The sequence below is a fragment of the Chiloscyllium plagiosum genome, chromosome 30 (genome assembly GCF_004010195.1).
Source record: "Chiloscyllium plagiosum isolate BGI_BamShark_2017 chromosome 30, ASM401019v2, whole genome shotgun sequence".
NCBI lineage: Eukaryota > Metazoa > Chordata > Chondrichthyes > Orectolobiformes > Hemiscylliidae > Chiloscyllium > Chiloscyllium plagiosum.
This window is the reverse complement of record NC_057739.1, coordinates 34,711,019-34,728,948: the sequence shown is the minus strand read 5'-3', so window position 1 is coordinate 34,728,948 and position 17,930 is coordinate 34,711,019. Positions and strand designations below refer to the sequence as shown.

Sequence of the window (17,930 nt, the reverse complement as noted above, 5' to 3'; positions counted from 1 at the left end):
AATGAAATTTATATTTCTTTCCTTCATTGTATTTGTGGTAAAATGGCAGAATTATAGCTAGTATTGTGTTCCATGTTGTGCAATATGCCTCTTCATTATTATGTTTGACTACATACATTTAGCCAAAATTCTCTCCTATTCACACTAAATACTCGTAATATGGTTGAAACTTCTTAGAATTTGTTAAATAAAGGAAACTAAGTCCAAAATGATGAAAAAAGTAGTTTATTAAGCTATTCGTGCCAAAACATAGGAGAATTTGATTTAAACATACACCAGTTTCTCAGGTCTTCCACACAATAGTAGTCTACAATTGTGTGGTAAATATATAACCATTGGTGGACTCCAGCCACTAGGAAGTATATTAGAAGAATTGAAATGACTTTTTTTTTGCATTCTTTGCTTGCTCCCAGTGGGAAAGTATGGACCTTTATGTCAGTGTCTGCCTTGTTAGCTTGGCGAAATTGAGACAGGAATGATTTAAATATTTGCAAAGGACTTGCAGAAAAGTTTCAAAAATCCAGGAAATGAAGAATAAAAAAAACTAATGCATTCTAATTGAGTGTGTCCTCTTCCTCATCAAAAAATCAAGATACATTCAAGATCACAAGATACATTCTCCAGCTGTTTTAATAACAGCTTACTCTGACCCACCTGCCTCTGCACAGCATTTATAACAGTGATCAGGGACTGACACCCTTAATTGGCCAAGTAAGGGCCTCAAAGAGCATGAGTATGATGCCTATTGGTGTCTTACCTAAGTCACACATGATATGAGGAACAGTTCATGCATGGGTGGGCAGGAAGGAGATAGATTGACCTCTCAACCTATCCTCTTGTTGAAAGCCTACCATGGGGCCATAAAATCCAGTCTTGTGAGCCAGGACTATTCAACTGGTTGATCAAATATTTCAACATTTACAATTTTTAAAGAAATATGTTCTATTTGAGATAGATAAAGAAGATTAAAAAGAGAAACAATGTGAAAAAAAGCTACAGTTCCCCAAAGCCAAAATTTCACTTCCCATGTAAAGCACAACTCATTCCCTTTTCCCATAATTATGGAAAACATGCTATACTGTCCCATTTTCCACTTACTCAGCACCAACTAAGATTTTTTTCTAAAACCTTTAAATGAGTCAGTTTGCGGATACAGCACTTTCTACTCAGGCAGGCAGACTGACAAAGCTACATAATTAAAGGAATTGTATACCAGGATGTTTGCAATATGTATTTAAAGAATAGTTAAAATACATTATTCACCACATTTTTCTCTAATTTCCAAAGATTATAAATATAAACATGCCTCCATATTCTAGTTTCTCTCAGTTACCCATGTTATGGGGTTTATAGCATACAGCAAATGAGTGAATGTTGCATGACAGCAAGCATTACGTAAAGATCACAAGGCTCCGTTCAGCTGCTCATTACCAAACAGAGTCAATTTATAACTGCATTTAATATTGCAAATAAACATGCAAAAGCTAGGTATGAATTACATGATTCTAGTTCTTATATACTCTAGATTTAATATTTTTCCAAAAAATGTTTTACGTCAAACAGATCAGACACAAATTGTGCATTTCTTTCTAAGATAATTTCAACTCAAATTTAAAATTATTAAAAAAAATCATCATCTTAAAACTTCCTTCACAAATTTGTAGGAAACATACTTTGGTGCATAAGGTTAGTATTTAAATGATTTACAATTTGAAAAGGAAAATAAATGTATCAAAGACAAGCAAAGAAAAATGTACGCCAAGAAGAAATAGCTGATTTGAATTGTAGGCAAAATTAAGAGCTCAGAGGTGGGAAGTAGGGCAGAAAGATGATGACTTAATGAGGCTTAATTAAGCTATCTACTAAAGGGACAGCTGTCAGCAAGATCTCTACACACGAGCCAAACAGCTCAATCACAGCTTCAAACTATCGAGTGGGGAGTCACAAATTCCTCACTAGGAAGCACTGTGTTCAGGAACAAGCAATACTCACTAGGAGAGTACAGAGTACATTTCATTGAAATCTGACAACACATTCACTTAGAATGGAGCTGTCTATTTGTTGGACTTCATTTCTATACCAGAGAGTTGGCAGTGGTGGACTGTCACAAATCTGCATCAGGTATTGAAAAGATATTGTATGCTCACATAGCTCAATAATCGTAACACTAATACCTCAAAAGTTCTGTAAGGAAACATAAATTTTATGATGTAGATCAGTGCCATACCAAAACCATTTCAGACCATTTGAACTTGTAATATATATGAGACCAATCCTTAATTTGTATCATTTACATTTTTTGTACAATTGGAACAAGTTTACTGATATTACTCAATGGAGAAGTAATGGAGATAGTTAGAATTATATAGTTTATAATGAAGTGAGATTATAACAAGAATGAAAAGCATTTTAATATAACTCTTGTTGCATTAACTCTTGAAAATCCACCTGGTTAACAAAAAAATTAAACTCAGAGGCTCGTTTCAACTCTAGTAGCAATGAATGCATAGTCAATAAGTATTTATTGTCATCCAGCATACATAAAGAACAGCTACCTCACATCATAAGTATGATACTATGTAAGGAGCTTTAGAACATCACAGAATTAGGTGCAGTGTGGAGCTACGACATAACTCTTGCATTGTAGCTTGGCCCACCAATATGACTTCTTCATTTCAATGTCTATCCATGTGGTCTCTTTGAATGATAAATCAATCTGGGAATTGGATTAAAATAACCCAAACTAATTTCACACACATACAGCTAAAGTTAAATAGCAACAATTCCCTAATGATTTTTCCAGTAATTCTGAACTTGCATAGCATTTTCTATTGTCACTTTAAAAACATGGACCATGTATTCACTGCACATAGCTTGCTTTGTAACGTCCTGTAGCACCAGATTAGTCATTCTCATTAATATTGTTTTAAATATATAGCCAATTTTAATACACTCTGAAAATTAATGAGGTGAGTTCGGCTGTCATCAAGCCATTTAACAAGCAATATTCTGCCTTAATTGACAACTCACCTCTGCCTAGGGAAAATGCACCATATCTCTTGTGAAAAGCATGAAGGGTAGTGCCCCAGAGTTGTGATGGGCTTTGCCAGACTTTTCTGAATCTGCTACATATCATACTGTAGCCCATGCTGTACAATCCCTTAAGGTTCTGCATTTTTGACCCCTTGGTTAGATGCTTAGAACCATGGGCGGGAGGTGAGGCACAATTTAAAAGTAAGACAGATGCCATTTAGGACTGAGATGAGGAGAATTGTTTTTCATTCAGAGTTTTGTAAATCAGAGGGCTCTGGAAGCTCCATCTTTGAACATGTTTTGGCATGAACGAGCTGAACCAAAGGGTCTACTTCTGTGTTGTACATCTCTGTAAATCTATGACTCTATATTTAAAAGCAGAGATTGATAGATTTCTGATTACCAATGATATAAACAATTGTGGGGATAGCAAGGGTAAAGACATTGAATTGTTCAATTAGCTATGATTGTGTTAAGTGGCAAGCAGCTCAACAGGCTACATGGCCTATTCTTGTTCCTATATTCCTGACCTTCTTTCTGTTTTTTCATTTGCCCTGCAAAGGCTGGTTGATGAGAATTAGAATTTTACCCTTTACTGTTAACAATCCTACTGCTCAGATCCAAGACCACAAGGAGGAAAAAATCAGTGCTAGTCCTGAAGACTGGGATAAATTCAGAATCCAGCAAAGGAAGACTGAAAAGATAATAAAGGGGGAGAAAATTTTAAAAATGAGGGTAAACTAGTGTGGAATGTAAAAATTGCCAATAAGATTTGATTTGATTTATTGTAGTCACATGTACCTAAGTACAGTGAAAAGTTTTGTTTTGTGAGCAGTACCGGTAGATCATAGCAAAGAAGGATATACAGATCATAGATCTGCTTAGACAAAGTGAGGCATACAAAGTTACAGCTGCATGGAAGGCATTCAAAACAAAACCAATATTACTTGAAGTTAGAGAGGTCCATTCAGCAGTCTAATAACAGCAGGGAAGCTGTTCTGTTTATATGTGTCTTCAAACTTCTGTACCTTCTGCCTGAAGAAGAGGTTAAAAGAGAGCATTACTGTTGTGGGAGTGGTTTTTGATTATGCTGGCAGCCTTTCTGCAGCGACAAGAAGTGTAAATGGAATCCATGGATGGGAGGTTGCCTTCTCTGATGGTCTAGGCTGTGCACACAACTTTTTGTAGTTTCTTACAGTCCTGGGCCGGGCAATTGCCATACCAAGCCATTATGTGCCCGGATAGAATTCTATCTGTAAAAGTTGATGAAGGTCCTTATGGACATGCTGAATTTCCTAAGCCACCTGAGAAAGAAGAGGTGTTGTGCCTTCGCATCTATGTGGGAGGTCCAGGACAGACTATTGGTTATCATCACTCCTAGGAACTTGATGCTTTCAACCCTCTCCATCTCAGCTCCGTTGATATAGATAAAGAGCTTATTTAAATAAATAAAAAGGAAGAGCAAGGTCAAAGTGAACATAGGCCCCTTATAAAATGAATCTGGGGAGATAATTATGGAAACAAGGAAATGGCAGAGGAGTTAAACAGATGCTTTGCATCAGTCATCACTGTGGAGGATACTTCAAACATCCCATTAATACTAAAGAATACGTGGGGAGGAATTTAGTACCATCACCATCACTAAAGAAGTATTGTTAGACAAATTAATGGGACTAAAGGCAAATAAACCTCCTGGCTCTGATGGCTTGCATCTAAAAGAGGTAGCTACAAAGAGAATGAATACATTGGTTGTAATATTCCAAAAATCCTTGGATTTTGGAGAAGTACCACAGGATTCGAAAAATGCCAATGTGAGATTCCCTAAACAAAAAGGGATGGAGGCAAAGCTGTAGGGTAACTATAGGCTGATTAGCTAACACCTATTGTTGGAAAAGTGTTGGAATTAATTAAGGAAGTAATAGCAGAACATTTGGAAAATCATAATCTAATCAAGCAGAGTCAGCATAGCTTTATGAAAGGGAACTTGTGTCTGACTAATTTATTAGAGTTTTTTGGAGGAAGTCTCAACTAAAGTGGAAAGAGGGGAATCAGTAGATATGTTGTATTTGAACTTCCAGAAGGCATTCATAAGGTACAATACAAAAGACTAGGTCATAATGTAAGAGCCCATGGTGTGGAGATAGTATATTAGCATGGACAGAGAATTGACTGATGTGAAGTTATCAGGCAGAAACAGCAAATGGGGATAAGGGGTTCTTTTTCAGGTTAGCAACTTGTACCCTATAGGAATCAAAGCTGGAACATGATTGTTTACAATACACACTAATGACTTGGAAAAATGAAGCAAATGTAATGTAGTCAAATTTGCAGACAATATAAAAATAGATGGAAAAGCAATTTGCATGAGAGATGCAAACAGTTTAGAGAGATATTAATAGGCAAGTGGGCAGAAAGCCAACAAATGGAGTATAATGTGGGAAAATTCAAGGGAGAACAAAACAGCAGTGTATTATTTAAATGGAGAAAAACTGCAGAAGGCTGCAAAAAAAGGGATTTGGGGGTACTTATGCACGAAACATAAAAAAACTGGTGTATTTATCTTTGTAGCAGCTAATCAGGAAAGCTAATTGAATGTTGGTCCTTATTTCAAAGGAGTTTGAAGTATGAGAGTAGGGAAGTCTTACTGCAATTGTACCAGGTTCTGGTGAGACAATACCTAGAGTACTGTGAGCAGTTTTGATCCCCGAGAATGTAGGACCAAAGGGCATAATCTCAGAACAAAGGGGCAACAATTTAAGACTAAGATGAAGAGGAATTTTTTCTCACAGAGGATTGTGAATCCTTGGAACTTCTTCCCACAAACAGCTGTGGGGCACAGACATTGTGTATATTTAAGGCTGAGATAGATTCTTGCTCAGGAGGGGAGTCAGGGTTATGGGGAAAGGGCAGGAAAATCAAATCATGGACATGAGGAATATCAAATCATGATCCTTTTGAATGGCAGAGCAGATTTGTGAGACTGAATAACCTACTCCATTTCCTATTTGTTATGGTTTTTACATGGGACCTGAGTAAAAAGGATATCAGTCTTATGGGAATCAGAGACTATTGTACAGTACTTGTTGCGTTGATGCTGTGACTGCTTCTGTGGCTTTCCATGCGTTGAATCTTCCCTTGTTTTTAAATAGTTTGCAATCAGTCTCACTCTACGTTCTTACATCTTATGTTTTTCATCTAGTGTCTGTCTATCTCTCACACCCCACCCCACCCTGAGATTGTAGCATGTAGTCTTTGGATTGTGAAGCAATCCCTCATGTGCAGTTGTATTCAGAGGAGATTCGATCAGCTTTAAGCAGCAGTAGAAACTTGTGCATGGAGAGTTATTGTATGAGATTAAATTTGGACAATTATTGAGTGGACTGCAGGTTAATTCAGGCAAATCATATTCAATCTCAACACTTCTTGAGAAGAGATTTACATTCCATTTGTCAGAATTGGGCTGAAACCAATTTTCAAAAAATAAAAGAATAAAGAGTACCAGTTTCAATTTCTAAATTTTATTCTGTGAAATTTTTCAAGTGTGGAAATTTTAACAAAATACAGGATATGGCATTAAAAAAAGAAAATTCTGACCCTTGCTTATTTGTGGATATAGAGGTACTACCAAAAGTGGTATCAAGACTTTCAAGGGTTAAATGCAGATTTGCCACACAGTGGTTAAAGTATTTTATCAGATTTCTTCACCAAAGAAGTTAATTGATCAGATTTTCACAGGAAAAGAACAATCTTCGCTTTTAGGCGTTCCTGAGCTCTTCTGAGCACCCAGAATAGATGACATGTAAATAAATGCAACTGCATTGGCTGTGAGAACATCCTATCAGACCTTTCAGTTCTGGTGACTGGAATCCCAGAATGGCTTCACCATGGAGACAGGTTAAAGAAATATAGATGCAGTCAGGGGGTCAGTTAATCCCTCAAATGCTGCAAAGCCAAAATGTTCACAGAGGGAATTCATTTTAAAACTAAATAACATGGATAATCTTTGTATCTGTTTCTTTCTTGTTTCAGCAGTTCTGACAGAGCAGCAGTAACTTGCTTCACAATACAAATGTTACAATCTCTGCATTGGCACTGATTCAGATGAATCAGTCTGTTAATACCATAAGTAAACATGAATGCAAATAAGTACTACATTTGATGAAATGGAAACTGTGTATCTGAAGAGCTTTGAAGCTGTTCACAATACCATGAAATACCTTTTGATATCAGTTTCAGTTCCAGCATTATAAGAGAAAGATATGTAATCTAATGGTGAATTAGTAAGTCTGAAGTTAGCAGCACTTAAAGCTAATACCAAAGATAAAAACTGAAGATGGTAGAAATTGTAAATATGAACTGAAAGTGCTGGAGATACTCAGCAGGTCAGGCAGCATCCATGCAAGCCCAGCTTAGTGCTAAAGAGGCTCAGATGTCTGCCATCATAATTGTGGATGCTTGCGGTTAAAGGAGCTTTTTGAGGTCAAACAGCAGGACAACCATCTGTTTCTCAATAGTTTACTCAGATGGCCGAGGCATTCTGCTGGGATATTGGCAGTAGTACTATTTAGCACAACCTACTGATCTCTCTCAGGATGACAGCATCTGCACTCCCTATCAGCAATGCCCTTTCTGTGCCCCAGTCAGTCAATCAGCCAACTCAGGTTACTCACACCAAGGCTGAGGTGGATCAATCTAAAGCTCTTCAAATCCAAAGCATCTTGTGGATATATTGCAAAGCCCCTTGCAACCTCCCCTTTGAAAATCAGTAGCCTTCAATCAGTCATGCTGCAGCTACTAGAGTAGCATTGCATGAGCACAAAACCAAGCAGAGGCACTCACAAGACCAACAGTAAGGGGATGCAGAAGGATGATTGATGGATTGTTATGTAGAGTTTTAAGTGTTTTGTTGGATAAAATTAGGAGGGAATGTTTCCTTTGTGATGGATTTTATTCCATAATTGTGACCAAGAGAACACTGGAATAATTCATAAAAGAGAAAGGGTGAAGGGTGTGGAAATGGTAAACAATGACAATCTAGGGTTTTATTCATAAATATCAGAAGTATATGTGTGCTCACAAGCAACCTGGCTAGAATGTGGATGTGCCAACTGCCTCATCCCTTCCTTTACCTCTTCTTCCTGAGATATTTGTTGAATCTGTGGTGGCAAGTGCTGTTTCCTCATGGTGGGTAAGTGATGGAAGATGTAACTGACCAGCATGAAGTACTGCAGTGAGTACTGGGGGACCCTTTGCAGCTGTCAAGCGCACTACACCTGGCACAAGTGCAAATAAGACAATTGCTTCATCTTATTCTGGTACTACTGCTACTGTAGCCAGCATGAACAGGCACAAAAGTTGATCTCAGAACTTATAGTAGCAACCGACACCTTCCGAAAACTTTTGAAAACTTCTGCAAACACCCAAAACCTCAGCAATATCTGTAGAAAGTAATAGGCAACTATTCTGAAACTTGGATGATGATCCCTTTAAACAATGCTGGTGATATGTCATTTCTGCTGCTGAATACATGTCCAGTTGTTTAGAAACATAATTGGAACAGAGAAGCTAAGAGTGGTAGGTCAAACAGCAAATCATTAAATGTTGAATGATGTCACAATTTGTCCACTTCTACATACTTCTTGTGCATGCTCCCACCCCTAACAAGGTAATGAGTGAGTATGAACCACAGCAGAAGTGAGCAGAAGTCACACAACTAACATTTTTCTATTAAACCAACATCAAAATTACCAATGCTATAGAACCTACTTTTGAGGTCTTGATGTTAACATTGTCACAACTTACCTGTCAATACAACTACTTGTTTTGGTGACTGTGCTGTACAACACTCCTATCTGTCTATTTCCACAAATAATGTTAAGAGATCAGATTTTAAAAAGACTTCCAATGCAACTTTGATGAAGGTTCTATTTGCTAACACCTAGAAAGAGAATGGTAGATAGACAAATTTACAAGAGTGTCTTTCTCTTTCAATCTATTGTGTTAAAGAAGTTAGCTTAATTATGTAAACAAAAAGAACCCCACTCCCTATCCTGAGAGAAAACCAGGAAGGAAATGTAGAAGGAAAACTAGGATATAAAGAAGAGGGCAACACATTAAGGGTGAACCAGTCATCTAGATCGAGAGGAGTAATTGGGTTGAGGGGAAGTAAATGGAAGGCTAACGGTGAATTGAGATATGTAAGTGGGGCAAAAATTGTACAATTGAATGAATCCAGGAAGGAAAAGGTAAGAATAATAGTAGAATTGAGAGGGTAACTGAAAGTGGAGCAGGTGTGTGATATGAGTAGATGAAGCACACAATAGTAGTGTGGGAAACATGAGTTAAGGGAGAAGGTAGGAAAAGAGACCTCACGTAATTTTGTCCCAGCATGCCAACCACCACGTTCAGCCTGAAGATATTTGACAATGAGAATTTGGAAATTAAGGCATTGGCTGACCAGAAGCCAAGTTGACCAGTGGTCACAAAATTGACGGGTGCAAGTTATTCAAAAGGTAGCAGCATGTTAGAACAGCTGAATTTTACAGTGGATGGAAGGTGGGAAGCCAGCCAAGAAAGCACTGGAATAATTGAGTTTTGGAAACAGAGATACTGAGGCAGGGCTGGAGATGAGTAATGTAAAGGACATGAAAATGCATGATTTTGGTGATGATGTAAATATTGGAAGTTCCTCTTAGTGTCAATGAAATGACAGACTGTGAATGATCTGCTTCAGCCTCATTATAAAATGGAGAATGGGGCAGTGTCAATAGTGAGAGAACTGATTTTGGCAGGATCTAAAATGTCCTTTACTATTCAGTTTGCAATCCTATTTATTATTTTTTTCTTATTTTAGTCCGAACTTGGCAAGGGAAAGCGAAGTGGTAATGCCCTACCAGGACCTTCTCATGTGTATGGGACAATTGAGAGAGTCTATGATGGTGGAGTTCCTGCAGGTAATAAGACACAATTATCTGCTTCGTATATTATATTAGAAGAGAGTACTTTTTAAAATTACACAGAAATCAGCTCGTCTAAAATGACAATTCAAATTTCTGCAAATATATGACTCTATGATTAGAATGTCCTTTCTATAAAGTATGGCATACAATACTATAATGTCACAAAACCAGCGTTCACTTGAATGCAATTTGACTGCACCAATGGACTACAGCATTCAAAAAGGCAACTCACCAGTATCTTCTCAAGTCAAAAAGTGTGGTGTTGGAAAAAGCACAGCCGGTCAGGCAGCATCCGAGGAGGAGGAGAGTCAACGTTTCTGCATCTCCTGTCTGCTGGAAATAATTTTTTTTTATTTCCCACAGGAATGCCTCCAGGGAGGCAGTGCTGAATCATGGAATGACCCTTGTCTGTGTTGAAGCCATTTTTCCACTCCCTCTGTTCTATTAGCCCCTGTCGTTTCTTTTTAATCTCTGCCTGCAACTGCCTGAATGCTGCATTTGTGAATTTTAAAATGACATCTGAACAAGCTGCTGCTGCTATAACTGTCAGCCATCCTCATATTGCCAAGCACCCTGCCTGCCAGCCCTTAATTGGCACTTCCTAATAATATTGTTGGGGAAGACCTGCCACCCAATCTTGTGTGCCAAATCGTCCCCTGATGTCAGGTCATCCTCCTGTTCAGAGAAATTCAAGCCTCTAATGTTTGATCCATGTTCTGAATTTCAATTTAATTTACAGGGAAAAAAAATCTCAGTTTCAGTTTATTATTTTGATTACAGAAAACCATTTTGCATCTTTTGTACTTACAGATTTAATGTGATTTCTTCCCATGCTGAGCATCTCACAGTTTTTCAACGTCATTGTTGATCATGTAAAAGTAATTTATAATAGCTGACTGCATCTCCACTATTTAGGCATGCTACAGGTGAAATGAGACATTGAGCCAGAAATTGATGCAATTGTGGATTTGGTGACAGAAGACATTAATTGGACCTTTATACTCGCCATTGATATTGCACTACATTTGTGCTCCAAATTGTTGGATAATTGATTCAGTAAGGATACAATTTCAAAATTTACAGTTGAGACAACACTTGAAAACTTGTACCTTAGGTGCTCACAATATACGTTAATAATTTAGATGAGGGAATATCTCAAAATTTGGAGATAACACAAAACTGGGTGGCAGGGAGAGCTGTGATAAGGAAGCATATAGAGATGTTGCAGTGTGGTTTGTACAGGCGGAATAAGTGGGCAAATGCATGCCAGATGCAGTATAATGTGGATAAATGTGAAGTAATTCACTTTAGTAACAAAAATAGGAAGACATTATTATTTGAATGGCTGTAAATTGAGAGAGGGGAATGTTCAACAAGACCTAGGTATTCTGGTGCACCAGTTGCTGAAAGTGAGCTGACAGGTACAGCCTGGCAGTAAAGAAAGCAAACTGTATGTTGGCCTTCATAGTGAGAGGATTCAAGTACAGGAACAAGGATGTCTTACTGCATTTAAACAGGGCATTGTTGAGGCCACACCTGTAATATTATGTGCAGTTTTGGTCCCCTTATCTGAAGAAGGATGTTCTTGCTACAGAGGGAGTGCAGCAAGGGTTTAAAAATTGATTCCTGGAATGGCAGGACTGACATATGAGGAGACATTGAGTCAGTTAGGATTGCGTTTACTGGAATTTAGAGGAATGAGTGGAAGTCTCATAGACACCAATAAATTGGACACTAGAAGAATGTTCCCAATGGTGAAAGAGTCTCGATTCAGGCATCATAGTTTAAGGATAAGGAGCACATATTTTAGGACTTAGATGAGTAATTTCCTCACCCAGGGAGTGGTGAGTGTGTGGAATTCACTATCACAGAAGTGTTGAGGCCAAAACCTTGTGTTTTCAAGAAGGAGGTAGATATAGTTTTTATGATCAGAGGGATCAAGGGATATGGGGGTGATTAGGATTACAGTATTGAGCTCAATGATCAACCATTTTTGCTAGGACAAATGTTCGGCACAACATCGTGGGCCGAAGGGCCTGTTCTGTGCTGTATTGTTCTATGTTCTATGTTCTAACCATTATCATATTGAATGGCAGAGCAGGCACAACTCATCAATTGGCCTATTCCTGTCCTTATCGTTTTATATTTCTATGAAAGTATTGTGAACTGTGAGGAGACTTCAAGCAGGCTTAGCTAGACTAACGGACCGACATGCAAAGAAGTGTAAATTGGAACATTTTAGTAGAAAGAGCAAGGACAGGCAGTATAAAAAGACAAAATTCTGAAGAGAATGTAGGAACTGAGAGATCTGATGAAATGTATGCACAAATCACAATTGAGAGGGTTGTTAATAATCTTTATAAGATTCTGGGTTTATAGATAGAAGCATGGAGTGCAAAGCAATGAAATAAAAATAAAATTTAATAAACTATTAGTTTGGCCTCAACTGCAGCATTTTGTGCACCACACTTTAGCAAGGATGGAAAGATTTTAGAGACAGTGCAGAAAAGAATTATAGTTGGTTCTGATATTAATTGATAGTTCCGTTCTCGTGCGATCTTGCACTATAAGAAACTAATGGGGCTGGAACAGAATCATGTTATAATCAATACAGGTGAGGAAAGTTCATGTTCTACAAATAATGATCTAAATTCTTCAATAGCATTAAAGCCAATTCGCATTGAAGAAACATGCATTACAGCACAATTTTTTGTACAAAAATGGTGGGGTCTAGATTAGAGTGGTGCTGGAAAAGCACAGCAGGTCAAGCAGCATCCGAGGAGCAGAAAAATCGATGTTTCGGTCAAAATGGTTCCTGGAGTTCAGTGTGTGAATAAATTTGGGTGGTTGGGATTGTTCTCTTTAGAGAAGAGAAGATTGAGGAAAGATTTAATAGATGATTTCAAAGTCCTGAGAGGTTCAGACAGAAAGGATAGAGAGAAACTACAGTCAGTTCTGTTCTAAGGCAGTAGTTCCATTCTCGTGCAATCCCGTGTTATAAGAAAATTGCGTAATAGCAGTACCATTTAAACTAATGGGGCTGGAACCGCGTTATAACCAATATACGCTTTAAAAGTTTGCGCTTTAGAAACAGTGTCCCCGGTTCATCAATCATGTTATAGCGAATTTGCATTAATGAAACGAGTGTTATAGGAGAACGATTTGTATTCTAATTACAGAAGGCTAAAAGACCAGAGGACACCACTTTAAAGTCAGGCAAAATCTCCAGTAGTAACTGATGGAAAAGCATTTTTCTGCTATAAGTGGTAAGGATCCAGAATGCAGAACCTGAGATCATGATAGAAGCGAATGAAATCAAGGCTGTCAAAAGGGGATTAGATGAGCACCTGGAGTGAAAAGAAAAATGCAAAGATACACGAAAAGAATGGGGGAGTGGAATTAGCATGAAGAGAACTATCATGGACACGATAGGTTCAATGGCCTGCAACCAATTTTCAGTGCAATAACACTGTAGCAATATCAGTGTCACAACTGGAATTTTGTGAATGCTGTACTCAAAGGTTTATGTCTCAAATCTTAAGAGTTAAGGTAGAGAAAAAGCATTATACAATGTGGAGTGAATGTGCTGATTTAGAAGAAGAGAGAAAGCTAAAGAGAATTGATTAAGCAAGGATAAAAATTGATGGAATATTGTATCAGCAGTAAACAATTCAACACAATCCAAAGTGTTAATAACAGAATTCAAAAAGTATTAGTCCAAAGTATGCAAGTATTTTTACTCTATAACAGACGTAGCAGAAAATGATTTATTCCCTTTGAGGTAAATAAAGGAATGAAGTCTATGCACTGAAGATAGAATACCAATATAAGGAATGAAACTAATTCTCTTTATGCATTGTCAGAAAAAACTATGTATTACTTTAATCCTCAACCCTAATAATCGTGTTATTTTCTTTATCACTGTATCTCTCAGCTATTGGTCACTGGCATACAATGAAACCCAGAAAACAGGAAACTCTGCATAAACTCAGACGTGACTTTGCAGCATTAAATAAAGCAGCCATTAAAGCTGGATTGATTACTCCACGAGAGATCTACCAGTTTAGGGCAACGCACGACATTGGAGTTCTGGGAAAAAAGGTAGAAAAAAAAGAAGGCATGCTCCCTGAAATAACTTTTGGAATGCCCGTAAGGTAAGAATATATTTCTTCTCTTACTGCCTATTTCATGAAGATGGCAAGACCAGTTTTAATTTTGAGTGAAGATCAAGTTGATGGTAGAGTGTCTAACTGTATTTAGTGCCTAATGTCACCAATAAGAAACCCCACTGATTTCGTTGATTCTGTCTAAACAAAATCAATGACCAATACTGCTATGCAAGTCCTGACAGGCAACTCACTGGGTGCGAATAGGGACAGCAAATTTGGTACTGCTCCAAGGAGCTGAACTGATCAGAAGACTTTAAAGGAATGTGAGGGCAATGGGGAGCAGTATGGATGAATATGGAGTAACTGGCTGTGAACTGAAATTAAATTCAGTAAACAAAAAGCTACTGATATATTTTCCATGCAACTTTGCTGATCTATTTAAGGATTCCAGGTTTGGCCACATTCTGTTTCCCCTGCCATTCAATGAGATCATGACTAATCTGATCATAAAATCCCTACAATATGGAAACAGGCTATTCCCTTTAAGTTCACTTTCCTGGCTTTTCCCCATCATCCTCGATTCCCTTATTGAGTAAAAATCTTAGCCTTGAATGTACCTAATGACCCAGCCTCTGCAGCTCTCTGCAACAAAGAATTCCACAGATTCACTACCCCTATGAGAGAAGAAATTCTTCCTCATATTGGTTTTCTGAGATAATGATCCTCTGGTCCTGGATGGTTCCAAAAGGGGAAGCAACCTTTCTACATCTACCCTGTCAAGTCCCCTAAAAATCTTAGATGTTTCAAACCAGTCACTTCTCATTCTTCTAAATTCCACAGTGTAGTTACCTGTTTTTGTTACCTTCCCTTTTTGAATAAAGTTGTTAAATTGGCAGTTTTCTAATCCTCTGGAACTTCTCCAGAATCTAAAGATTCTTGGAAGATTACTACAAGTGCATCCACTGTTTTTGTAGCTACTTCTCTTAGTATCTTAAGAGACATCCATTCAGGTACAAGAGACATAGGTCTTAAGGCCCATTATTTTACTTTCCCTTGTACCTATTTGCCAGTGGTAGTTGTATATATTTCCTTGACTCCTTTTGACTCTTGAATATTTAGATTTTTGGAATGTTATTAGGATCTTCTATCATGAAGACTGAAGCAAAATGATTATTTGACTCTTTTGCCATTTCATGGTTGAGGATAGCTTAGTTGAGAGCTCAATGTATCACATTGGTTGACACACGCAGGTTATTGGGGAATTGGAGACATTTCTTTACTGTGGAAGAAACAACATTATGTTCCTGCATTCACTTTCTATAAGACTAGGTGTTGTACTTGCCATGTTGTGGGACATGCTGTAATGTAAAGAAAATTGTCTGAGATCACTCCCAGCAGGGATAATCAAAATGTTACAGGTGAATTCAATGCTGTGTTAGAACTCTGTCAGTCAACATTCTAAGAATGGATCCAAATTTGACAGTAATTACCTCACCTGTTAGGACCCTACTATAGATATAAAATGTCAGAGCAAAAATAAGCCACTTAGTCCTCAAGCCTGCTCTGACATTCAGCAAGATCTGGCTGATCTAATGGCAAACTTAACTTTACATTCCCACCCACACCCAATAAACTTACAATAATGCTTATCAAGTATTATCTACCTGCCAGCCACAACACCTACTCTTGCATGCCCCATAGAATTCCTCCCTGTGTATTCTAGTTATAGTGCTTTCTTTCTTAGCAAGAAGCCATGTCCATTAACAAAATAGTTAATTGTCCCATGTCATGAGGATAAATCAACCTGCCCCTTCCAATTTTCATACTTTATATTCTGATGACTTTGCCCAGCTCCACTAGCCCAGCCTCATCCAAACAGATCTATATTTCTGTGCCTTAGAAGTACCAGGAAGGGATCCTTGAGCCATGTGAGGCAATTGAACAATTCCAGCTCTTTTTGGTAAACATCAGGGAGTAAAAAAAATCAAAAATAGTTGCTATAAGTTTATAGTATGTAGATCACAATATAGAAAATAATCACATAACATCATTTCCTGGCTCCCATTGTTATTTCACCAGCCTCATTCTCTAAGGAGCCTCTATTCACTTTGGCCTCTCTCTTCCTTTTCATATATCTAAAGAAGCTCTTACTATTCATCTTAATATTACTTGAAGATTTACACTCAAAGTTTATTTTCTTCCTCTTTTTTGTTTTTGGTCATCTTTTATTAATTTTTAAAACTTTCCGACTCTGGTTTCCCAGTATTTTTTGCGACTTTATATGTTTTCTTTCACTTTGGTGCTATCTTTAATTTATCTGGTTAACCATGGTTGGCTTATCCCCTTCCCACAATCCTTCTCTCTCACTGGGATATATCTTTGTTGTGAGCCATGCACTCTTTTCTTGAATGTCTGTCATTGTTCCTCAATAGTTTTTGCTGCCAAAAGCCTTTCCCAGTCCAATCAGTCAGCTCTTCCCTCATTCCTTTGTACTATCATCATTTAAGCTTAGCACAGTTGTTTCTGACCCATGATTATCCCTCTCAAACTGAATGCCAATTTCTATCGTGTTAGAGTCATTATTTTCATGGGATCTTTTACTCTGACATAATGTATTGAAGTTGCCTCAGTACACTGACACATTACACCTGTGTTTGCATCTATTGCTCCTATTGCCAAGGACCTATGTACTTTCCTCAGAGAGGTTTCAGTGCTGACATACCTTGCAAATAACAGCTACACAAACACCTCCAAACAACAAGATACATTGTACCCCAACAATGAGTGCCAGATATGGTCTTCTCATGGTTCTTTGGGATAGCCACCCACTTGGCAAATGGATTGCACTGGATGAGTGAGAAACACAGAACAGTCTGTTGCGATTGTTCTATGCTCTGAAAACTTCGCCTCTCAGCCCAATATCAACAGAGAAAGTTACCATCACTGCAGGTATGGAGCAAGTGAGTAGCTCTGAGAGGCTAAGGTGCCTTTCCCTGTGTGCAAAGTATCCCTGAAGCAGTATTTGATTGCTAGTTGCTGGTGAGCCCTGCAAGTGGATGAGCAAGATGCCATGACGGTTCTGAGAAGCTGGCAGTTATTGGATGCCAATGTCTGTGGATGTGGGGTACATGTGGCTGGTGCTCTGACTGTGTCTTGAGGCATTGTTGCTGAGTGTTCAAGATGAAATGGCCCAACACCCCATCTGACAGCTATGTTAGGAATGTCAACATCTAGTTTCCTCATGGCAAGTGGAAGATAGCAAGTTGCATATCAATGAGGCGAGATTCACTGTTAGTGAAACTGTTAATAATCCCCATTAACATGCATCTCGCTGCTTTCTAGTGAGAATCTTTTTACAAACTTTCAACAATTTACTCTTGACATCAACAAAGGCTTCCCCAACATCTCACGTGATTCTCCCAGCTTTCTTACCATGGCCCACTTTGTTCTAGGCCTGATAAGATTCCTCCTAATATAGTTATTCAATTTCTGTCATTTCCACATTCCCCATGATAATTTCTTTTGTCTTGATTTCTAAGGGACTATCTCAGCAGAACATCTTCTCTGGTTCTACCTATGTTATTGGTTCCTATGTGGACCACAACAACTAGATCCTCCTCCTCCCAATCCAACTTTTTCTCCACCATGAGGCAATGTCTTAACCCTGGCATAATGCAGGCAGCACAAAATTCAGAGCTCTGGTTACATTGCAGAGAACAGAGTCTAATTTCCCAACCGTGCTGTTTCCCACCACTTCTATATGTTATTTTTTGCTAACTCCACTTGAATAGCAACCTTTGCCATGGTCAGTATGTTCATCTACCTTGCA

General features: G+C 38.1%; 1 protein-coding gene across 1 annotated transcript in view; it reads left to right on the top strand.

The window, feature by feature from the left end:
- Window positions 1-17,930, top strand: part of cfap77 (cilia and flagella associated protein 77) — a 179,174-nt gene that overhangs the window by 85,029 nt on the left and 76,215 nt on the right. The window contains exons 3-4 of the mRNA XM_043720336.1: window positions 9,887-9,986; window positions 13,927-14,146. Of these exons, the coding sequence (XP_043576271.1) occupies window positions 9,887-9,986; window positions 13,927-14,146 (320 nt within the window). The remainder of the gene's footprint in view (window positions 1-9,886; window positions 9,987-13,926; window positions 14,147-17,930) is intronic.